General features: G+C 34.3%; 1 protein-coding gene across 1 annotated transcript in view; it reads left to right on the top strand.

The window, feature by feature from the left end:
- The window catches only part of xit (ALG6/ALG8 family glucosyltransferase xit), a 170,481-nt gene extending 147,348 nt beyond the window's left edge, over window positions 1–23,133 (top strand). The window contains exons 7-9 of the mRNA XM_089088859.1: window positions 9,383–9,522; window positions 11,211–11,347; window positions 22,682–23,133. Of these exons, the coding sequence (XP_088944985.1) occupies window positions 9,383–9,522; window positions 11,211–11,347; window positions 22,682–23,096 (692 nt within the window). The 3' untranslated portion in view covers window positions 23,097–23,133. The remainder of the gene's footprint in view (window positions 1–9,382; window positions 9,523–11,210; window positions 11,348–22,681) is intronic.
- Window positions 23,134–26,496: the final 3,363 nt, after the last annotated feature.

Genomic DNA, 26,496 nt, shown 5'->3' with positions numbered 1-26,496 from the left:
AATACGGAAATTTCAGTCTAGAAATTATGAAATTATTTGTAGGTAAGTAACAATCTCTTTATTGATTTCACCTCTTGAATATACAGTGCAGATACTTCATTCAAGAAACGTGATTAAACACGTTTTTTGAAACTACATGCTATTTGCATGCCTTTCCTTGGCACCTTTCCAAATGAGCGGGGATTCCCACTGCTTCCTACACATTGCAAAAGTGAGCAGTACGAAAACTCCACGTTTTCAACCAGACTGGTTTTTTGGTTTTTTAGACAACACGAGAGACATGCAAAGTCGACATAGCTTTATTTAATTTTTTAAAATTAAATAAATTATGAAAAAATTATAATAAAGTAAAAAATTATTTATTTAATTAAAATAATGTTTATAAATTTTGAAAAATTCTCAGTAAGTAACAATTTCTTTCTTGAAGTCAACTCTTGATACACAATACGGGAATTTCATTCAAGAAATTATGAAAAAATTGTAATCTAAGTAGCAAATTCTTTCTTGAATTCACTTGTTGAATAAACAAAAAGACATTTCATTCAAGAAATTATGACAAAATTCTAATTAAGTAACAAACTCTTTATTGTTTTCATGAGTTAGATATATGATGTAGAAATTAAATTCAAGAAATTATGAAAAAATCGTAAATAAGTAGCAAATTATTTCTTGAATTCACATGTTGGATAAACAAAAAGACATTTCGTTCAAGAAATTACGACACAATTCTAAGTAAGTAACAAACTCTTTTGTTTTCACGAGTTATATAAACGATGTTGAAATTAATTTCAAGAAATTATGAAAAAAATCTCAGTAAGTAACCATTTCTTTCTTGAAGTCAACTCTTGGATACACAGTACAGAAATTTCATTCAAGAAATTATGAAAATATTTGTAAGTAAGTAACAAACTCTTTATTGATTCCACCTCTTGGATATACAGTACAGATACTTCATTCAAGAAATTATGAAAAAAATCGCAAGTAAGTAAGTAACATTTTTTTTCTCTGTCAACTCTTAGATACATAATACGGAAATTAAATTCAAGAAATTATGAAAGTATTTGTATGTAAGTAACAGTCTCTTTATTGATTTCTTCTCCTGAATATACAGTACAGATACTTCATTCAAGAAACGTGATTAAACACGTTTTGAAACTACATGCTATTTGAATACCTCTCCTTGGCACATTTCCAAACGAGCGGGATTCCCCACTGCTTCCTACACATTGCAAAAAGTGAGCAGTACGAAAACTCCACGTTTTCAACCAGACTGGTTTTTTAGACAACACACCCACAGAGATGACACACACAATAAGGAAATTTAATTAAAGAAATTATAAAAAAATATTTGTAAGTAAGTAACAAGCTCTTTATTGATTTCACCTCTAGAATATACAGTACATATACTTCATTCAAGAAAACGTGATTAAACACGTTTTGAAACTACATGCTATTTGTTTGCCTTTCCTTGGCACCTTTCCACACGAGCGGGGATTCCCCACTGGTTCCTACACATTGCAAGAAGTGAGCAGTACGAAAACTCCACGTTTTCAACCAGACTGGTTTTTTAGGGACCAATCAGGAGAGACATGCAAAGTCGACATAGCTTTATTTCATTTTTTTAAGGTTCATTTAGACGGGGGTACGTGCGCGCCCGGAACCTCGTCGAAATGAACCTACAAAAAATGAAATAAAGCTATGACGACGTTGCATATCTCTCCTGATTGGTCCCTCAAAAACCAGTCTGGTTGAAAACGTGGAGTTTTCGTACTGCTCACTTTTTGCAATGTGTAGGAACCAGTGGGGAATCCCTGCTCGTTTGGAAAGGTGCCAAGGAAAGGCATACAAATAGCATGTAGTTTCAAAACGTGTTTAATCACGTTTTCTTGAATGAAGTATCTGTACTGTATATTCAAGAGGTGAAATCAATAAAGAGATTGTTACTTACTTACAAATATTTTTTTTATAATTACTTGAATAAAATTTCCTTAGTGTGTGTGTAATCTCTGTGGCTGTGTTGTCTGAAAAAACAGTGCGGTTGAAAACGTGGGGCTTTCGTACTGCTCACTTTTTGCAATGTGTAGGAACCAGTGGGGAATCCCCAATCTTATTGAAAGGTGCCAAGCACAGTCATTCAAATAGTGTGTAGTTTCAAAACGTTTTTAATCACGTTTCTTGAATGAAGTATCTGTACTGTATATTCAAGAGAAGAAGTCAATAAAGAGACTGTTACTTACTTACAAATACTTTCATAATTTCTTGAATTTAATTTCCGTATTGTGTATCTAAGAGTTGACAGAGAAAAAAAATGTTACTTACTTACTTGCGATTTTTTTCATAATTTCTTGAATGAAGTATCTGTACTGTATATCCAAGAGGTGGAATCAATAAAGAGTTTGTTACTTACTTACAAATATTTTCATAATTTCTTGAATGAAATTTCCGTACTGTGTATCCAAGAGTTGACTTCAAGAAAGAAATGGTTACTTACTGAGAATTTTTTCATAATTTCTTGAAATTAATTTCTACATCGTTTATCTAACTCGTGAAAACAATAAAGAGTTTGTTACTTACTTAGAATTTTGTCGTAATTTCTTGAATGAAATGTCTTTTTGTTTATACAACAGGTGAATTCAAGAAAGAATTTACTACGTAGTTAAAATTTTTTCATAATTTCTTGAATTCAATTTCTAAATCGTAAATCTAACTCGTGAAAACAATAAAGAGTTTGTTACTTACGTAGAATTTTGTCATAATTTATTGAATGAAATGTCTTTTTGTTTATTAAACAAGTGAATTCAAGAAAGAATTTACTACTTAGTTACATTTTTTTCATAATTTCTTGAATGAAATTCCCGTATTGTGTATCCAAGAGTTGACTTCAAGAAATAAATTGTTACTTACTGAGAATTTTTTCATAATTTTTACACATGAGTTGACTTCAATAAATAAAATGTTACTTGCTGATAATTTTTTCATAATTTCTTGAATTTTTAAAAATGAAATAAAGCACTGTCGACTTTGTATGTCTTTCGTGCTGTCTAAAAAACCAAAAAACCAGTCTGGTTGAAAACGTGGAGTTTTCGTACTGCTCACTTTTTGCAATGTGTAGGAAGCAGTGGGGAGTCCCCGCTCATTTGGAAAGGTGCCAAGGAAAGGCATGCAAATAGTATGTAGTTTCAAAAAATGTTTAATCACGTTTCTTGAATGAAGTATCTGTACTGTATATTCAAGAGGTGAAATCAATAAAGAGATTGTTACTTACCTACAAATACTTTCATAATTTCTTGAATGAAATTTCCGTATTGTGTATCTAAGAGTTGACTTCAAGAAAGAAATTGTTACTTACTGAGAATTTTTTCATAATTTCTTGAATTAAATTTCTACATCATGGAGCTAAGTGAAAATTGTTTGTGATAAAGAGAAAAAAGTTACTTACTTGCGATTTTTTTCATAATTTCTTGAATGAAGTATCTGTACTGTATATTCAAGAGGTGAAATCAATAAAGAGTTTGATCCGAGAGGTGACTTCAGGAAAGGGTTTGTTACTTGCTTACAATTTTTTGTTACTTGCTTACAATTTTTTCATAATTTCTTAAATGAAATTTCTGCATTGTGTATCCAGGAGGTGAATACAAGAAAGAGTTTGTTACTTGCTTACTTACTTACTTACCTGCTTACGTACCTACTTACTTGCTTACTTACTTACCTACAATTCTTCATTCTGATACCTAGATTTCGACAATGTTGCCCCAGGTGTTTGACAATAGATGTAAGCAAATTCCTTTTCTTACATCGTCGATGTTTTAATAGACATTCTAAACGCTTGATGTGCTAGCTTACTCTAAAAAATAATTAAGACATAACAATGTAAGTTTTTAATGAAATAGTTTTATGTATAATATTAATACAAAAATATATTATGATACATTATTAATATCAATGATTAAATTTGAACATTTTGAACCTGTTCCATAAAATGGTTCCCCATGTTCTGTCTTGATATCGTAGTTATTGTCCTCTCTTAGTTCGTAATCAGTGGAATAATCATTATTCCATTTTGAATCATACACAATTTTTACTGGTGTCTCATGAACAGGTTCATTATACTTTTCGTCTTTGGTATTATTTGATTCATTGACTGTTTGATCAAAGACAGTAATGTGTGCTGGTGCTATGTTTTTCATCGTTTCATCTTTATATTCCATTGTGATATTTTCTGACAAAATCCATTTTATTTTTCTGGCAATTTCACTGTCTATTATCACATTATTTTTACACAGGTAACAGTTTAGGCACGTAGACAAGATATGGTTTATGATATTAGTAGCAGAGTAGGCCTTTCTTTTTCCTCTTTGCTTTCATTTGAATGCTAATACCTAAAAGCCGACGAAAGGTTCTATCAATAGGTAGCATGTTACCTATAGCACTAGCATGAAGATACCCCTCTTCATCAACTATTATTTTTATGTTGGCATTCTCTTTGAGTACTAACATCTCTGGAAATGATACTTTCCCATATCCACCATTTGTATAATCGAATTTTTTTGGTACTCCGAAGAAATTTAATTCCATAGTGTCATGACAACGCACGCATACGTTTCCGATAGTGCTATCACTTGTACTTGTTTCATAGTTCAAATACTTCTCCTTGTCAGCATTCAATGCTACAATAACACTAGCATGTGAACACTTTTCTAATGGGGGGGTCATCCAAATGTTCAATATGCACTTCATCTTTGATCTTTTTTGTATAAATAATTTTTTGATTAATGGTAGTGAAGTTTGAAGTCACTTTTTTTTTCATCGATTAATATTTATATTCCTTAGTGATATTTTATGCCAATGCCCTTTTTATTTTCACGGAAATTTCACTGTCTATTACAACATTATTTTTAAAAAGGTAACAGTTTCGGAACGTCGACAAGATATGGTTTATGATATTAGTAGAAGAGTATGCATGTCTTCTTTTGATCTTCCGTTGAATGCTAATACCCAAAAGTTGACTATGGGGTGTAACAATAGGTAGCATGTTACCACAAGCACTGGCAAGAAGATGTCCCTCTTCATCAACTATTATTTTTATTTTGGCATTTTCTTTGAGTGTTATCATCTCTGGATATCTCACTCTTGCATATCCACCATAAAAACAGTTGAATTTTTTTGATACTCCAAAGAAATTAAATTCCTTACTGTCATGACAATGCACACATATATTTCCAATAGTGCTACCATTTTTACTTGTTTCATAGTTTAAATACGTCTCCTTGTCAGCATTCTATGCTACAATAACATTGACATGTGAACACACTTTATTAAAATGCTCCATCTTCACTTTTTTAAAAGATATGGCTTATGTGTTTATCGTACTACTGTGTAAAAAATACTGATTTAATACATGCAATAGACTAGGTAGTGTCAATATCCGGACATAGAATATCTGTGGGAAAGCCACATTGTGTCTCTGACCAATCACAGAGTACAATTGTTAGAGCCGTAAGCATATTTTGTCATTTTAAGATACGTACAAAAAAAAAGTTGAATAATTTCGAAGTTTAAAAAAAAATAGTTTGCTTTTATGAAAAAAAAAATATTGAATTAGAACCATCAGTCCTCATTATTATGAGTATCCGAAACTGGACTTAAGTTTCACATTTGAATCAGAAAATTGACCTAAGTTTCACTTTTGAACGAGAGAATTGTATTTTCCATAATTTTCTTACAGGAAACTAGAGTTTATGGTCAAAAACCCTTATTATCTCAGATTATACAGAAATAGTTTATTTTTCAATCCATACCTGGACTTAAGTTTCACCTATGAACCAACAAATAGTATTTTCCATAATTTTCTTACAAAAAACTAGAGTTTACGGTCAAAAAACCTTATTAGCTTATATTTTTCACTAGCAACTTGCCCTCCACTATAAATTCGCTAATACATCCTTCTGACAATAAACCCATCTCCCCCAAAACACTTTTCAGACATTTCTTGTTAAAAATTTTTATTTCAACTTATCCACACGGGTTTTTCGCTCGCAACTCGGCCTCCACTATAACTACGCTAATACATCCTTTTGCCAATTAACCCATCTCCTCCAAAACACTTTTCAGTCATTTCTTGTTAAAAAATTTCTATTTTAACTCATTCACACGGGTTTTTCCACATTTGAACCAGAGAATGGACCTAAGTTTCACATTTGAACGAGAGAATTGTATTTTGCATAATTTTCTTACAGGAAACTAGAGTTTATGGTAAAAAAAACCCTTATTAGCTCAGATTCTACAGAAATAGTTTATTTTTCGATCCATACCTGGACTTAAGTTTCACCTATGAACCAACGAATTGTATTTTCCATAATTGTCTGTCAAAAAACTAGAGTTTACGGTCAAAACCCCTATTAGCTTAGATTTTTCGCTAGCAACTCGCCCTCCACTTTAAATTCGCTAATACATCCTTCTGCCAATCAACTCATCTCCCCCAAAACACTTTTCAGCCATTTCTTGTTAAAATTTTTTATTTCAACTCATCCACACGGGGTTTTCTCTAGAAACTTTTTTAATGGGCACCAAGTAAAGAAAAATCACACGGAATCAGACAACCGAGTCTCTCAAACCCCGTAAAGCTCTTTTAAAAGATACAAGAACTACTTATTAAACACAAAAATTTCGTTTTTAATGAGCACTAAGTAAAGAAAAATCAAACGGAATCAGGCAACAGAGTGTCTCAAACCCCGTAAAGTTCTTTTAAAAGATACAAGAACTACTTATTTAACACAAAATTTTTTTTTTTAATGGGTACCAAGTAAAGAAAAACCCCACGGAAAAGCCCCTTATAATAGCATAGGAAGGAACATAAGCTCCTGGAATAGCATAGGAAGGTAAAAAAAACTCTTATAATTGCATGGGGGGGGGCATAAGCTCTTAAAATATCATGGGAATTCCTAGACATGCAAGCAAATAACATGGGAATTCCTATACATGCAAGCAAATAACACAGGAATTCCTATACAAGCAAGCAAAAAAACGTGGGAATTCCTATACATGCAAGCAAATAACATGGGGGTTCCTATACAGGCAAGCAAATAACATGGGAATTCCTATACACTCAAGCCAATAACATGGGAATTCCTATACACGCAAGCAAATAACTTGGGAATTCCTATACATGCAAGCAAATAACAAGGGAATTTCTATACAAGCAATAAAATAACCTTGGACTTCCTATTCAAGCAAGCAAATAACATGTTAATTACTATACAAGCAAGCAAATAACCTGGGAATTCCTATACATGCAAGCAAATAACATGGGAATTCCTATACACGCAAGCAAATAACATGGGAATTCCTATACATGCAAGCAAATAACCAGTGAATATCTAGACAAGCAAGCAAATAACATGGGAATTCCTATACAAGCAAGCAAATAACATGGGTATTCCTATACAAGCAAGCAAATAACAATGGAATTCCTATAAATGCAATCAAATAACATTGGAATTCCTATACAAGCAAGCAAAATAACTTGGGAATTCATATAAATGAAAGCAAATAACATGGGATTTCCTATACAAGCAAGCAAATAACATGAGAATTCCTATACACACAAGGAAATAACTTGGGAATTCCTATACATGCAAGCAAATAACATAACTATTTCTTTTATTCAAATCCCAACCACAAATCAAGTTATCATATATTGAACAACCTCTGATTGGCTCATAAGAAATGCCCACGTCAAACGATACATTCATAGTGCAATTCTTATCAAAAACAAAAAGCTTTTTACCCCTTTTTCCAATGAGAGTTAGCTTTAGTAACGACACATTCCCAAAAAACTAGTCTTGACTAAAGGCAATTGTCCAAAAAATCAATCACGCTAGGACCCGGTATTGCGTACTCGTTCCTCTTTGAAATTGCGTAAATCCTCTTGACAAAGTATGTAATGACCGAGTGTAATGACCTGTTTACCTACCAGAAAAAACTGTTTGGTACGGGGGCGCCAGCAAAATGGTACCTTGGAATATACTGATATCTACTAAGCTTGGTTTTCTTTTATAAGGTTTTTGAATTGTTGTAATCCTTTGTCAAAATAGAGAATCATTTGTAATAATTGCAAATTTTCGTTTTTTGGGCCTTCCTACTGACATTATAAAACTGGTTGCGTTCAAGACTTTAAGCTTAATCACTTAGCGAGTGGATTTTATCTAAAAATTTTAAAATTTTCAAGTATTTGTCTAGTTTGAATTAAAACGTTAAATTTATTGCTCAGGTATCGTAAATATTTTTGCAGTTTGCATAATAGCTTTAGCAATTCTGAACTGAATTTCTAAATTATTTCAATTTTTTTTCATTTCTGAAAAAGACATAAAGATAGCACTCGTTTATAAAGATAATATTGGAAACTCAATAATCTTATTTATGCTATGCAGACATCATATAAGAAAATGCTTATATGATGTCATAAGAAATGCTTGTATGATGTACTAACATAGTACATGACATATTTTTCAAAAACAAAACTTAAGGCTCTTAACGAATTTCCTCAGACTTCTGACCTATCTCGATCGTTTTTTAATGCGAGAATATCTGAAGATACCAATTTTCCCGAAAAAATATGGAGCCATTTTCGAGAAAAAATACATACATATACAGTTATTGCTCGTTTATAAAGATAGTGTATATATATATATATATATATATATATATATATATATATATATATATATATATATATATATATATATATATATATATATATATATATATATATATATATATATATATATATATATATATATATATATTACATTGTTTTATTTTCAGATGAGTGATACGCTTATTCCCCCAAAACTAAGCCTAAGGAAAGCATCCATGACGGATGGTCTAGTTCAGCAGTTTGAACATACGTTACTACCGAGCATAACACCAAAATTAAGACTCTTAATGAATTTATTCAGAGTTTTGACCTATCTAGATCGTTTTGTTTTTTTTATGCGAGAAAATCCCAAGATACGTATTTTCCCGAAAAGATATAGAGCCGTTTTCGATAAAAAAAAAGTTCATAAATAAATACATACATATACAATTATTGCTCGTTTATAAAGAAAGTATATATATATATATATATATATATATATATATATATATATATATATATATATATATATATATATATATATATATATATATATATATATATATATATATATATATATATATATATATATATATATATATATATATATATATATATATATATGTATATATATATATATATATATATATATATATATATATATATATATATATATATATATATATATATATATATATATATATATATATATATATATATATATTTATTACATTATTTTATTTTCAGATGAGGATACGCTCATTCCTCCAAAACTTAACGTAACGAAAGCGTCCATGACGGGTGGTCTAGTTCAGCAGTTTGAACATGCGTTACTACCGAGCATAACACCAAAGACTACATTTGTCCTAACAATTCTTTCGATGGTGGTAAGGATTCAAGTCATCAAACTGTTGTTTTTATTTTGTCCTCGAATCCATCACTCTAATACAGTATGCTAATGATTTGCGTGTACTATAAGGAATAGTTTGATAAAGAAAATGAAGCCTGTCTGTATGAGAATGGTGCACTTTTGACGGTTTTGATATAGAATGGCTATTTACAAAAGAATGCATAATTTTGAGAACAATTATAAAATTCAAAAATGATAATAAGCTACATAATAGAAATAGTAAGGTAGTGCGAAACAGCTTAAGGAACACATTGAGATTATTTGATGAAAGAAAGTGATCATTTTCTGATAAGGAGAATGTAGTTTGGGACTTTAATCCATTGCTAAAATTATTTTTGTCTAAAACCTTAATTTTCTGATATTGATGGCAGTGGGAAAAGTAGATACTATTGACATGTTGGAATAGTGCGTAGATCAACCGATAATTTAAATGTTAGATAGACAAAAGATGCCGGACAACAGATTTAAATATACCTCATGTAGGCTAAATGGGTCGACATAGTTGCTAGTACATTGACCTTCTATCAGCATAACTTTAAGCCTGAAATTTTTAGAAAGTGGACATAGTTTCGCTCAACACTGACGGTCTACTGACGGCCTAATTTACACATTATATAAAGGATGTCAATTTTGAAAATCGAATTATTTTTTAGTTTCGACCGCACTCACCTCGTGATTTTCTTTTATTGATAATGAAAGAGCCGGTATGCATCATTTTTTTTTACCTCGTTGCATCGCGAATTTAAATGAGTTGGTTTTCTTGTTTTGTTCGTGGCTTTACTCCATTTCATAAGAATTACATATAGTCCTACTCCAGGGGTTTTAAATGAGAAGCATCACCCACAGGTTTCTAAAAAATTAAACTGACTGATGGCATTTATTATTTACTATTCTGGCATTAAAAAATTAGACTCTTGGCTCTTCACGTTTCCCAAAAAACTCTTGGCTCTAGGAACTTTCTAAAACATAAGAATTTGCTGAATCCCCAAAATATGACAAAAAAGGTTTTGGTCATTCCTTACTTTAATAATGCTCACTTCTGGTTGCCAAATTGGCTAAATCGAGTGTTAAATACCCCAAAATATTCTTCTTACTTAAATACTTAATAAATTCGAAAACAAGTTTGCACACCTTTGAATGTAAAATCTCTTACACCTTATTCCTTATTCCTTAATCTCATTCCTTACTTTAATAATGCTCACTTCTGGTTGCCAAATTGGCTAAATCGAGTGTTAAATACCCCAAAATATTCTTCTTACTTAAATACTTAATAAATTCGAAAACAAGTTTGCACACTTTTGAATGTAAGATCTCTTACACCGGAAATACATTTGTGCTAGATGATTGATATACTTCTATCATAAGGAGCAATAATTTTACAGGTTTTTTTTTAAGAGTTAATTGAGTTTCAACTGAGTCACTCATGTGTCGCGCAGATAGACATAGGCTATACAGAAAAATTAGTTTTGGAGGGGAGGGAGTGGTAGGGGACGAAAGTTTTATGGGTGCAACTTTTGAAAAATGCAAAAACTGTCAAAAAAAAATATATAAGAAATTATAGTTAATATCTCAAGATTACGGTGGGGGTGTGGGCGTGGTAGGGGGTCTGTTTCATCGTAAGCACATAGTATCCACAAAGTCTAAATAACTGTTTATCTTTTGTAGCCCATATTGTTTGCCATTATACGGCGGCGTAATAGTCACGTCTTCCTAGAAAGTGTTGTTGCTTGCTCTCTTTCCTCGTTTTTGTTTGGCTGGCACGTTCACGAAAAAGCTATTTTGCTTCCTGTGCTACCTCTTACGTAAGTACTCATAATCTATTACTCACTAACAGTGAAAACATAGTAGCTACGGAGAATAAGATTTTTGGTGCTTCGGCATGGCACCCTTAGTTTTTCTAGGACTTTTTTTTATATTTCTAAACGAAAAGTATTCCGAACATTATTTTTAACACGGTGTTTTGTATTTGTTATAACATCAGTGATAACATTTATAGTAATTTCTATTCATTTTAGTTTTCATTTTCTATCACAGTAATTTTTGTGTGACTATTTCTGCTTATTTTAGGTTTTAGTATTGATCTTGGCTTGAAAACATTTCTTTGAAAACGTTTTTATTAATCATTTACTGATCGTTGTTAACTGACATGGTTTTATGTAGGACTTAATCGATATTTACAAAAATATTTCAGCTTTTCTGCTTAATAACTTAGATGTTGAATTAGAATTTAAATATTCAGTCAAAACATTCGGTAAGCGGTTGTTTTGCGCGATCATTTTTGGTAGTATTTTTTACCATGAAGTTTGGGTTGGATGGGGAGAGGGATTTTCAATCTCAAGGATTGAAGATCTGCATAATTTTTGGCCTTCTATAGTGTTTAATTCATTCTGAACTCCATCCTGTTGACGCCTTTGAACATAAACATAATCCATGGTTTTATTTAATGAATCTTTTCATGTTCTGTTGTAGCTGCTAGAGTGTTTAAATAAATGTTTATCTAGGTTATTGTATAGTTCTAGACCTTTCTAGACGTATCTGCCCCTGTTTGAATACCCTGTAAGCACAATTACAGTGCTTAAACAGATAACTCACTCCCAGCAAAATACTTGGGCCGATGTGATCCTTAGTTACATTGGTTATCTAACAAAACTCGCCCGCCCGGGCAATTTTGCGCAATGTCATTGGATTGAGTAACTCTCCGCCAGCGCTGGGATTGGACAACGTTCCGCCCGTGCAATGTCACTGGCTATCGTCAGTCTTTAGGAAGGCAAATCATCTGATCGGACGGCTTTTGATGTTTGCAACAATGTTGAAGTGAGGTATCTGGTGATACCTAATAGATAATCTGTGGTGTAAGTACCAAATTAAGTGGCAATGCAAAAGAATCGATTGTTTTGCGTTAAGAATCAACACAAATAAACTTTTCCCCCAAAATTATTTGTCCTCATGAAGGTCCAGTCTACATACCATAAAAGTTTCAAGCCAATGGTTGAAAATCAGTTTCTAGCCTTTTTTTGGGCGTTACAAATCGATACAATCCAATTTTTTATTATTTTTCCTACTGAGTACTCTTTGTGCAGTTCAAATGCACAGAACGTTGCAAGCCGATCGAATACAAACCCACATTGGACCTATATCAGACGTCACAAATCCGTACAAACAATTATCTTCCACTTTTTCTGGTCTCCGTAAGTGCCTTTGTTCGTGTCTTCATGCCCAGTAAGTTTCTAGTCAATCGACACAACCAATAGTTTCCAACTATTTTGTTGAAAACTTCCCTTGGTTCTGTCTATATGACTTGTAAGTTTAAGACAATCGGAGAAATACAAATCTTTGGCTCCGTTTCAGGTGTCCCAAGTCGACACATCCATATTTCAAAATGTTTTGTGTTTATTAAGTTCCACCTGGCCCTTTATACATGCAAATTGTTTTTCAAGCCATAGACGAAAGAAAGTCCAGCCATTTACGGGCCTCACGAATAGATACAGCTAAATTAGTTTTAAATTTATTTTCTGCGTTGCGGTCAACTTTTAACGGCCCCGTTGTTGGTCCAATAACTTCTTTTGTTCTGGGCTGATTGAAAATAAAGTCCTGGCCAATCAGATAAAAATTTTTGGCCGATTAACGGATGAACCAAAAAAAATGTTTTCAAATTTGTATGTGTATTGTACTATTGTTGTCCACATGACCCAAGAACTTGCAAATATAAGTTTGAAGTTGACCGGAAAATTTTATCTTTGGCCCCTTTTTTGGCCCTATTGGAATAGAATAGAATATATTTATTACTACAATAGCTGAAGCTAACATGAGCATGTCAATTTTTTTAAAAAGAAGACGAAGCAAAACAAGGATCAAGAAAAAAAATACAAAAACAGCAACATCAAAAATTTAAGTAGCTAGTACTGCTTAAAGGTGGAGAGATTAAAATGAGTCTTAAATAGAATATATATATGTCAAGAGTCGGGCCACATGGTTCATGATTATAATAGTGACCATGTGTTATACAGGTTACATAAATTAAGAATATAAATGGATATAAAATACTTATAAAAGGTGCGTCATGTACACAATAAAGTGAATAATGCCCAACATAAAAATAAGTTCAAAAACATTTACAGGCAAATCCCTGGATAAACTACATCAAACATTAAATATTAAATACTTCCCAAGGTGATATTATTAAAATTCTGAGTAAAATAAGGGGCAAATTATGTACGATATCTCTTGGTACTTCAGACTGTTTAAGCCATTAATTGTAGACAAGTTTGTTTTATTTTGTCGGTGTCTAGTGTCTGGTCCTTCAGTAGGGGGGCTCTCAAGGTCGGGTAATAAACTACGGTGAGTTGGAGAGTTCAAACGATTTAATCCAAATTGATATGTCGAATAATGTCTACGACTATCAAGTGAATTCATTCCGATGGGGCTCGTGGCCTCCAACCTTGGAATATGTTTGTACACTATGGCTCCCTTGTCCTTGAGACTCACGGATGTTTTTCAGGCCCTCCCTTGGAAAAAGCATTTTGAGTGTGTGCGTAAGCTGGGACCCCCTTGGCGTAAGGACTTGCAGATATGAGTTTCAAATTAATAAAAAAAAATTGGGAGGGTCTGTTTTTGGGCCCTATTTTGGGGGGCTGTGACCCCATCCTATTTTGTTTTGTATATTAGGGTCCTCTAGTGTGGGGGATTTGCTTATATAATTTTTAAACTGATCAGAGATGAAAATTTTGTTTGGGCACTTATAAGTAATAAAATGGAAGATAAAGGACATGAAAATTGGAATACCACAGTTTAACCATAATAAATAATTGCAAAAGTGGACAAACACTTTTGAGTACACTCTTTTGTGAGGACTAGAGAAAAAAATCCCCTTCCTCCTCTCACAAAATTCTAAGTACTCTTGTTTCCTTCTCCCCACTGGAGAATGAACTTTCCCTGAAATTCCAACTCGATCCCTCGGCAATGAGAAAAACATGGTGTCATGACTAAACTATGGATAAAATTATTCAGCTTGCTACTGACTGGATCCAAAAAAAATATAAATGTTTTACTTTTGTAACTTTCATAAATCAAGTAATATTAACATTTTGATTACTAAATATCAGTATATGTATATTAAACTGACAATGCACATTCATTTGTATTTTTTTCAGTAAAGTGCAAATTATATTCTGGCCTTGGGAAGGCATGGGGGTTTTGAGCCCAACTTATGTTAATTTCTGCTCGTTTTGAGTTTGACTCGGTTATTTATTGTAATTTCTGTTCGTTTTGGCTTTCATTTATTTATCAATGCTGATTGGTGGTAGTTTCACGCTTGGTAGATTATTTGATTTTAGTTTTGCTCATTTTTTGTTTAATGGAGTTCTTTACTTTTCTTTGAAAAACTTATTTTGTGGAAAAGGTTTTTTTTTATTAATTTCTGTTCGTTTTATATTGACATAGTCTTTTCAGAGAAAAATTAAATAATTTTTTTAATCTTTTGGTTTTTTTTTTCAGAATTTATAGTTTGGCCTGCTATTTGTATACTGGAGAAAAAATTTCAGCAATTTTTAACAACATACACCCTTTTAAAAATCTGGACACAAATAGTAGTGTTTAATTTAGTTTCATACCTCCTCTAGTTGACGTGAAATAGAAAACTTGATACCATTCGCAAAAAAATCTGTTTACTTTCTCTTATAGCTTGGACAGAGTTACGCTATTTTGATTCGGTTAAATTTAAAATCAGAAGTAGCCCCGACAGTTTGAACATGATAACCTCAGTCGTTCTTGGGATACTGCTGATATGCCTTATTGAGAATTAGCATTAACACAGTGACTTTTGATTTAATCTTATGGCAATATTTATTTTTTAAACATACAGTCAAAGGAAAGGGTGGGCATGGGAGGGGGATTGGTCGTCCACCAATCATTATCGAATATCAATAAGGGTATCAACCCTTCCTATTTTCAATTGAATAAACCCTTTTCGATGTTTCTACCGAAAACTTCTTTGATACGAAGTGCCTTGGTCTAAACAACAAGAACAAAATAATACATTATACCCACATTCATCTTTGTTATAAAAATTTCAAAGTTTCCAATCACTTTTGACTATTAAAAAGGGCACTAGGCCTTTCGATTTCCAATCGAATGAGCCCCTTTTGACTTTCTACGACAACACTTTCTATAAACACCTTATATGTCCTCCAGGCATAAATTATAACCCTTACCCGAAGGGGTGTGAGGGTGGTTGTCATCCTCTAAGAACTAATTTCCAGAACTTTCAACTACGTTAAAAAAATGACTATCTAAAATTTTGATTGGATGTGTCTAGGAAAATGGTGGGCGTGAGAAGGGCGTTAGTCGCTCTACTATCACTTTCGACTATTAAAAAAGGCACTAGCCCTTTCAATTTCCAATCAAATGAGCCCTTTTGAAGTTTCTACGACAACGCTTTCAATAAAAACCTTATATGCCCCCAGGAAGTAACTTACAACCCTTGCCCTGAGGGCTGGGGGGGGGGGGGGGTTGTCATCCTCAAAGACCAGATTTCACGAACTTTCTGCAATGTTGAACAAAATGGTTATCTGAAAATTTTGATTGGATATGTTTGGGGGAATGGTGGGCGTGAGAGGGGTTTAGTTACCCTCCAATCACTTTCAACTATTAAAAAGGGCACTAGCCCTCTAAATTTCCAATTGAATGAGCCCCTTTTGAAGTTTTTATGACAACTCTATCTATAAGAACCTTATATGCCCCCAGGACATAACTTACAACCTTTGCCCTGGGGGCCCTGGGAGGTTTGTTATCCTTAAATACATAATTTCCAGAACTTTCAACTACGTTGAACAAAATGGATATCTCTGAACTTTAATTGAATGTGTTTGGGGAAATGGTGGGCGTGAGAGGGGGGTTAATTACTCTCCACTCACTTTCGGCTATTGAAAAGGGCAATTTTAATTTCCAATCAAATAAGCCCCTTCTCAAATTTCTACAACAACTTTCTATATAAACCTTATATGTCCCCAGGGCATAGCTTACAACCCTTGTACTGAGGGCTCTGATGGGGTTATCATTTCCAGAACTTTCGACTACGTTGAACAAAATGCATATCTCAAATCTTTGATTGAATGTGTTTGAAGAAATGGTGGGCATGAGAAGGGGGTCAGCAGCCGTCCATTTATTTTCTACTATTAAAAGGGCATTGGCCCTATCAATGTCCAACTGAGAAAGCCCCTTTTTTAATTTCTACAACATCGCTTTCTATAAAAACATTATATGCCCCCAGGGCATAACTTACGACCCTTGTCATGAGGGCTGTGGGGGTGGAGGGGTTATCGTCCTTAAAGACCTAATCTCCAAAACTTTCAACTACGTTGAATAAAATGGTTGTCTGAAAATTTTGATTGGATGTGTTTGGGGAAAAGGTGGGCTTGAGAAGGGGGTTAGTTGTCCTCAAATCGCTCTTGAGACTATTAAACAGGGCACTAGCCCTTTGAATTTCCAATTGAATGGGCCCTTTTTCAAGTTTCTACGACAAATATTTCAATAAAAACTTATATGCCCCCAGGGAATAACTTATAACCCTTGCCCTGAAGACTGTGGGCGGAGTGTTCTGATCAAAGGTATAATTTCCAGAACTTTGAACTGCTTGGGACAAAATGGATATCTAAAAATTTTTAGTGTATGTTTTTGTGGAAATGGTGGGCATGGAAAGGTTGTTAATTGCCCTTCAATAACTTTCGACAATTAAAAAGTGCACTAACCGTTTCAATTTCCAATCGAATGAGCCCTTTTTGAAGTTTCTACGACAACGCGTTCTATAAAAACCTTATATGCCCCAAGGGCATTACTTACAACCCTTGCCCTGAGGGCTGTGGGGGGTTTGTCATCCTCAAAGATTTAATTTCCAGAACTTTCAACTACGTTGAACAAAATGACTGTCTTAAAATTTTGATTGGATGTGTTTGAAGAAGTGGTGGGCGTGAGAGGAGGGTTAGTTGCCCTTCAATTACTTTCGACTGTTAAAAAGGGCTATTGCCCTTTGAGTTTCAAGTTGAATGATCCTTTTCCGAAGTTTCGACAGGAAATTCTTCTACAAGAACGTTGTATGTGTCCAGGGTACAAATTAGAACCTTAGCCCTCAGGGCTGTGGGGGAGTGTCCTCCTCAAAAACATAATTTCTATCTGGAAATCAACTACGCTGAACAAAATTGCTATCTGAAAGTTGGGATTGGATATGTTTGGGGAATAGGTGGGCGTGAGAGGGGGGTTAGTTGCCCTCAAATCACTTTAGACTCTTAAAAAGGGCACTAGACCTTTAAATTTCCAATCAAATTAGCCCTTTTTCAAGTTTCTACGACAAAGATTTCAATAAAAAAATTGTATGCCCCCAGGGCATAACTTATAACCATTGCCCTGAAGACTGTGGGGGGATTACCCTGCTCAAAAGTATAATTTCCTGAACTTTAAACTGCGTGGAACAAAAAGGCTATCTCAAAATTTTGATTGGATGTGTTGGGGAAGATTGTGGGCATCGATGGGATGTTACTTGTTTTTCAATGAATTTTGAAAATTAAAAAGGATACTAGCCTTTTCAATTTCCAATGGAATGAGCCTTTTTTGAAGTTTCTATGACAACGCGTTCTATAAAAACCTTATATGCCCCCATGGCATAACTTACAACCCTTGCCCTGAGGGCTGTGGGGTGTTATCCTCAAAGACCTAATTTCCAGAACTTTCAACTACGTTGAACAAAATGGCTATCTTAAAATTTTGATTGGATGTTGTTGGGAGAAATGTGGGCGTGAGAGGGGGGTTAGGTTCCCCCAAATCACTTCCGAGTACCAAAACGCGCACTAGCCCTTTGAATTTCCAACGAGTTGGGCCTATTTTAAAGCTTTGAAAGGAATGCCTGCCACATAAACATTACATGCCTCCAAGGCATAACATACAACCCACGCCCTGAATGCTGTGGGGGAGTGTCCTCCTCAAAAATATAATTTCTGTCTGGAAATCAACTACGCTGAACAAAATGGCTATCTCAAAATTTTTATTGGATGTGTTTCGGGAAATGGTGGGCGTGGAGCGGGTGTTAGTTTCCTTCCATTCACTTTCGACCATTAAAAGGGCACAAGCCACTCCGATTTCCAATTGAATGAGCCCTTTTCGAAGTTTCTACGACAATTTCTTCGATACGAAGTGCCCAGGTCTAAAGGAAAAAATAATAAATAATACATTGTGCCCACATCGTTCTTATATGCCCCAGGGCATAACTTAAAACCCTTGCCCTTAGGGTTGTGGGGGAGTGACCTCCTCAAAAACAAATTTTCTATCTGGAAATTAACTACACTGAACAAAATGGCTCTCTTAAAATTTTTATTGGATGTGTTTCGGGGAATGATGGTCGTGGGGGGCTAGTTGCCCTCCAATCGTTTTCGATTATTAATAAGGGCACTAGCCAGTCCAATTTCCAATCGAATGAGCCATTTTCGAAGTTTCTACGACAATTCCATCGACACGAAGTGCCCTGGTCTAAGACCAAGAAAAAAAAACAATACATTGTGCCAACATCGTTCTTTACTTAGGCAGCGCTCATGCGCTGCCTCTGACAATAGCTCTGATCCATGATTAATTTCTTCATTTTGCTCCTCATACGGCTCGTGTAAACCAATTTTCTCTTTGAGCAGCTAAATGGGAAATTTTTCAGACTCGTCATACAGTTCCGACTTATTAAGATTTTATTTATTATTAACAAGATTTGTTTATAAATACAACAAAACACGAAACGTTCAGCAACAAACTTCAATTATCCCCCCCCCCCCCCCCTCCGCAAGTGTCTATGACTGAGAATGCAGGGAGAAAGAACAAAAACAAACAAAATACAAAAAAAGAAAAAAGGAGAATAATGAAAACACATACACACACACACAAAATGGAAATATCAATCAGCCGCTCACCACTATGCGCCGAAAACAAACCGGAGCGAAGTGCCGTGTCGAATAAACAAAACAGCACACCATTCCAACTTGTACCAGAGACTTCGACCGCATGTGCGTATTACAGAAAAGAACGAAAAGGAAAGATAGAAACAAAATTTAATAAATTAAGCAGATATCAAAAATATTTTTAAAATCCTTTTAAAGGTACTAAACGGCATATTTAAAGGCACTTTTTTGCGAATTCAGGTAAAGTATTCCAGACAGACTGACAAGTAGTCAGGGGGTTGAAATAGGATCTGGTTGATGGACTGAATGGAATTCGAATATTATTATAATTTCGAAAATAATGTGTAGGGCAGTCAGAGATTGGAGACGGTCTAGTTTTAAGGGCTGGAGGAGGGTCATTGTGTAATAAAAAAAAAAAAAAAAAGACACACATGAAACAGTATACAGTGAATTCAAATCAAGCAACGGCTTATTAATAGAATTATTTTATCAAAGTTAAGGTTCCTTGCTTTGTTATATATCCTAGAGAGCGATATCAGAAGAGAAGGAAATGCTGCCATCCATATAGTGGGGAAATGAGTAATGTAAGGTTAAATCAAACTTTTAAACAAAAATGTTATAATCAACCCTGGAAAAACATGTCTGATCTTTCTAAGAATCTCGAGATTCCTCGATATCTTCATTTTAATTTGACTTATATGATGCCTGAAGGAGATATATCTTCAAGCAAAGTACCCAGGAACCAAACACAACGATCACTAGGTCCACCGTTTGAATGCCTTGAGAGAAAAACTTCATGTTGGGGGCAAGCCTTAGAAATTCGGTAGAAAGTCAGGAAGCTTGACTTAGCAGCGTTTGATACCAGACAATTAGCATCAAACTACTGAAATGGTCTTTCAAATAATTCGCTCAACTTAATACGGATCTCGGGCTCCGCTCTGACAGAAGTACAAAGGGTACTGCCGTCAACCAAGGCAACTAGAACGTCGCCCCAGTTGATGGAAATCTACATTTGTTGGCATGGAAAGATCCAGGGTGACTTAGACGACAATAAGCTGTTTTTTCTTGGTTCATAACCGTAAAAACAAAATCATTAACATAAATAAAAACAGAACTGACCTTAGAACAGAGCCTTGTGAGACCCCGAACTCAAACTGGGACGCTAAGCGAAAAAGAGGATCCACAGAAATAACCCTACCAGGTAAATAAGAATCAAACCAAGTCCTGGCATTCCCTCTTGTACCGTGACGAGACATTTTAAAAAGTAGAATTTGGGGGTTCAAGGAAACAGAAGCTTTTCGGACGTCCAAAAATATAGCGGCTGGAATCAGACCTGAATCATGAGTCGAATGTAGAGAATTTAAAGGAGTAGCACAAATGATCAGTTATGCTTTGCTCAATAGCCAAACTGAACAGTATGAAAAAAAATCCTTAACTTCTAAAAAGGAAAGTAGACGGGAAAGCATAGCCTTTTCAAAAAAAAAATCCCAAATATAGACAATGAAGATATCGGCTGATAACCAGCTGGATCATTCCGAAGCCCACCTTTATATATAACAATCACTCGAGTTCGCTTAAGTGAACTGGGAAAAATTCCATTTTCAAAAGATAGATTTAGTATTCCCGTCCAAGGGAGATATAATTAAAGGAAGAATGAATTTCCTTACCTTGGTGGGTGTATAATCAGAACCAGAAGACGCTGAACCTTTTAACCCATTGAATAATCTACTCATCTCAATCCCAGAATTAGCCTTCTGGGCCATCGATTCCAAGCAAGTTGGATCCAGATAAAGGCGTCTAGTTTTTCAAACCAAAGAACCATAAATGTTCCTATAGTTTTTGAAACGTTGAAGGCGAGCAATAGCTGTGCTTGATGATGACTTTGTTGACTTGTAAGATTTCCAAAAGGGATTTTTTCTTCTCCAGCTCTTGAGAAGGAAATGGGTCATCCATGGATTTAAGGAAATAAATCTTTTAGAACTGGAACCAGAAGTAGACGTAGCACGTACATGACGATAGACGTTTTGACAGATTCATAAAGGAGTCAAATTGAACAAAAATCAATATATTCTTAGCACTAAAAATCTCACCATCATCTTCTGACTAAATACAGAAAGGATCGAAAAATGGTCCGATAGATCATTTACTAGTACAAAATTCTTCCACAAATTGAGAGAAGGGAAAATATTATATATCAAGGTAATAGTTACATGCCATAGTCGTTGTTAGACGTGTCGACGTGCGAACTTTTGGTAAGGTTCTAATTGTGGGCAGAGATGATAGAAAATACACTGCCACTGAATATGGAAGATCAAATAAATTAAGGATGGCATCTTCCATTATTATAAGATCAAGCCAACGAGTTCGTATTGTCCCCGAAAGCTCGTCAAGGATCTGCAGAAACGGAGAGATGGAGCCACTTCGAAATTGGCACAGCAACGAGACACTTCCGTCTTTTCCCTGAATTGAAGAAGGGGCTAGGGGGGGGGGGGACATTATTTCCAAACTGAAGGAGCACAAAAAAAACATCAATCCCCAATTCAAATCATCGAGGAAAGCATTTTATAAAAAGAGTATTACAAAACATTTCGAGAAACATGGCAAAGTTACAAAAAATAGTGCTTGTATTTTACATAATTTCAAGACCACACTGACCCAGGGTGACAATACGAGAAAACGTAGGAAAGCGTGAAAAGGTTATTTACTGTCAGTGAAGAAAAGAAGGGAAACGTAAATCTTTCGACTGAGACCTCCGCTCAGTTGTTATCAGTTCAAAAAGAAGAATAAAAATGTAGGTATAAGTCCACGAGACGAGATAAAAAGACAAATCTAAAAAAAAAAAAAAAATGAAAATGAGGATCACCTTCTCGTGGAAACGGTAAATCACCGCGCTTATCCTTGTTTTCTCGTATTGCCCTTGTATTACGGTGCTTATTCGAAATTTTATTTTCCAGATCCGAGTGTACTGACTTTGTTCTAAGTTTTGATGTTAGTCCACAGGCAACGCTTATGAACTTGAATCTATGGTACGAAAAAGCATCAATAAATTCAAGGTGTAGAACTGAGCACTGAGAATGGTGGGCAGTAGTCGCAATACGTCCAAGAAAACATGAATAACAATTTCCTTTTCTTTGATACTCTTTCCCTTTAATAATAATTTGTTTTTATTGTCCTGTAGAAGTATGGATTGTAACTGATCATTCATTTCAGGATCTTGGCATGTGTAGATGAGGCATTCATTAAGCCATTCATTATTCTGAGCATCACTGGGCATATTTCATTATTTCCACTACTTTTTACGGCATTCGAGTCAGTCTTCAAGGTCTTACTAGTTTCATTTTATTCATGTTTTAGTGTCAGCTGCTTGTCAATATTACATTTCAAGAACAAAGGATTCTTTGACTTCTTAAGGGAATATTTGAACAAATTTGAGCTGTTTTACCTCTTGGGTCTTGTCCCTGTTGCTTTACATGAAGTGTTTATGTATAAGCTGACAGGACTACATGATCAAATGCCATTTTTGCCTTTATTAGTCATGTCCTTTTATTGTGGTATAGGTATATTTTATTGTTGGATTATTTTGTTAGTTAGGCTATTCGCAAGGAAAAAGTCAAAAACTGAATAGTTTTTATTCTGTTTAATATAATTTTAATAAAAATAATTTTGAATATCTTTTATTTTATCCTCGTGTGTGAAATTAGGGTCTACTATTTCAAGCTTGAAACCTTAGGAAGGAATTGAGGAAGTGTCTGGATTTTTTGGAATCCTTTGAGGAAGGTTTTGCTGTAAAAGTACGCGTAAAAACAATTGAGTGAAGGCTAATGGGAGAGAATTTCTTTAAGGTGCTGGCATGCAGTAACTAAACTTGCTTTAATTATCTTTAATTATCTAAACTTACTTACTTTAATATGTTGTTATTGATTTTAAATTTACTACTTTCTTCTCTCGTTTGCTATTTGCCATATATTTTTTAAGTGTATTATCTGGATTTCTTATTTTTCTATAAGTCCAAGCTCAGTTGTTTTAAATTCTATCAGGTGATATACTTGAACCGTAATTTTTCCGTGATCATTTATAGAAAACTCAGGCTATTTCATAATATTTGTAGAAAACTCAGGCAAACTCAGGCCTTCAGAAATTAAAGAATAACGTCGAAGTAAAATGCGAAGCTTTTAAAATGTTAGTATAATTTTCTTACTTGTAGAGTTTTGTGTTACCAATTTCAACAGTTTCACGAACTAGATTCAAGGCAAACTTAGGACTAGCCCTGCCTTTCGTCTCTTGTACACCCAGAGTATCGTGTATCCCTTTATCGGGGGGAAAAGGCTAAGTATGAAGAAAAAACGGAAAATGTAAAAGATTAAAACGAAAATAAATTCAGTCCATGATGTATGATACTGGCGAAAGATAAACTACTTCATTATTAAATTAAGATTAGATTTGTAACTTGTTATAATCAAAAATTGGTTTTATTTATTTCCAAAGCAATATATGAATAGCTTAGAAATAGCTGTTATCAATGGGCGGAAAGTTTTGAAATCAACAGTTCCCACGCAATTTTTCTTGAGTGGAACTAAAAGAAATGGACGTTTAACCACATCCCTAAGATTAATACATTTGGTAAGAGATGATAAACTGGTCTAGTGAGGGAGCTGAACTTTGAAAAGCATTGCTCAGCTAAGACCTAATTAAATATGTTATCTTGATTGCCGTCCCTCCAACACACAAAACACTGATGCCTAGAATCTGCCTATCAACCTCCACCGCTTTGCACTTTATCGCTTTGCACAAAGTCAGACTTGCTCATTTTTGCACCAAGTCAAAGTTTAGTTCTTTTTGTACTAAGTGAGGACTGAGTTTGTTATGCTCCGAGTCCCAAAATTAATCCGTTTTTACACTGTTTCAATACTTAGCTCATTCAAAGCTTAGCTCAATTTTTCGTCAAGTCAGGACTTGTTCATTTTGGACCGAGTCTGCCCGTAGCTTGGAACTAGCTCGTTTTACACTGATTTAAAGTTTAGCGTTTTTTTGCACTGGTTCATTCCGCAACTGGGTTTGGCTAGTGTTTGTACGGAGATTGATAATCCTTGCATGATTTCGGGTTAAACAAGGTGCAGGACGCCTACGTTACTGCTAAGAAGGACACAATGTACATTGCGGAGCGTGGCCACATATGTACATCTAAGTTCAAGTTCTTTAATTTTCATACTAATTTCACTGCATGACAAATTAAAAGTATAAGAAAATAAAATATTTACGGAAGGTGCCTAAAATGTGATTTATACTCAAAAACTAGCCCCCTTAAGCAACAACAATAACAAATAAATAAATAATAGTATAAAAGTAATGAAAAAAAGGGATAATTATAAAAATAAAAATACCCAAGATGAAAAGACAATGAGACACCACGTTCAAATCGCAACCCATATTCCAAATCAAATATTAACCTTATTATATGTAAATACCAGCACCGGCAACCATGATTTCATATTAATTAATATTATTTATGTTTTATTTTAATAGTTTTAATTTTAATATTTTTATAAGGCAAATTAGAAGATCGTGAATCTATTTAACTTCCATAAATGTTCCAAAGTTTATTATAGGATGTTTTGGAGAAAATATAGATCGTTCAGTCTGAATTCTAGGATTAGGCAGTTTTGCTGAATGTCTTCTTATACTATACCTATTCTGAACAAAAGAAATTGGCGTAAAATTAAGAGAATCAAGAACAAATAATGATAAATATTTACAATGTTTAAGTAAAAAAAAGACACAATGAACAGGAAGGACTACATAAACTGGCGATACTCTCAAAAATGTAAAAAGACTCTTTGTAGGGGATTTATCAGAGAGTGCCAGTGGGGAAGGAAGGAGTGCTTTCAATGTGCGAAGGGCTCTATTTTGAAGACTTTGAAGGGGCTTAATTCGAGATTGAAAAGTACTTGGATAACCAATGGGACAATGATTAAAGTAAGAATTAATTAGAAAGTAATAAACTGACTTAAGGGCGGGGAAAGGGAGGTAAAATTTTAGATACTGCAATAACCCACATTCCTTCCCAGATGAATCCTTAGTCTATCAAGATGAACCTTCTATGATAAGTTTTCATCAACTATAAAAGCTTGGTACTTACAAGATTCCTTTCTAGTAATGGTGACTAGTTTTCCCTAAAAATGGACAAATATTTGAGAAAGTGACGGCAGGGCATAAAAAAAACCATGAGGATGAAATAAGTCTTCGATGAATTTAAAACAGTGGTGTTATCAGCGAACCACCGCAATAGCTTCGCTAGACCACGACAGAGGTTTTCTCTGACCGAAGACTCATCTGTACCTGTGACGGAATTAGCCGTGTCGTCTGAAAATAGTAGAACAAGTCCATCACGTGCAATTGCGTTGAGAAGCAAATTGACACATATTATAAACAGAAATGGTCCAAGAATTGAACCTTACGGCACTCCTACCTTTCTTGAACACGGAGTTTTTACTGATCTTATTCTACCTCCATCCACAAGTTGATTCCTATCAGTGAGGTAAGACGGGATGAGTAAGAGAGCATTCTTATTCCACAGTTGTCAAGCTTACCCAGAAGAATCAGATGACAAATCGTATTGAATGCGACAGATCGTATTAAATGATCGTTTCTTCACATCGACAAATATAGAGGCTGGTATTTCGTCATGGTCCATTGTATCACTTAGAAATGTTTACAAAATCTAGCATAGAATGATCATTAGAGTGTCCAGACCTGAATCTGAACTGGTGTATTTTGTAAGAACTGGTGTATGTGAACTGGTGTAAGAAATTAGACTTGGTCAGACAATTTATCACTCTGTTGTATATCTAACGCTCTATAATTTTCAAAAATCAGAGAGAATAGAGATAGGGTGGTAGTTCGAAGGGTGCTTTGGGTCACTATCTATATGGAGGGGTTTAATCCACGTCGACTTGAAAACAGTGGGGAAGATCTCATCCTTAAAGTAAGAATTGATAACATGTGTGAATGCGCCGACATAGGGATCG

The sequence above is a fragment of the Artemia sp. Qi Xiang Cuo genome, chromosome 5 (assembly GCF_049724085.1).
Source record: "Artemia sp. Qi Xiang Cuo chromosome 5, ASM4972408v1, whole genome shotgun sequence".
Lineage (NCBI taxonomy): Eukaryota > Metazoa > Arthropoda > Branchiopoda > Anostraca > Artemiidae > Artemia > Artemia sp. Qi Xiang Cuo.
This window is presented reverse-complemented; position numbering and strand designations above follow the sequence as displayed.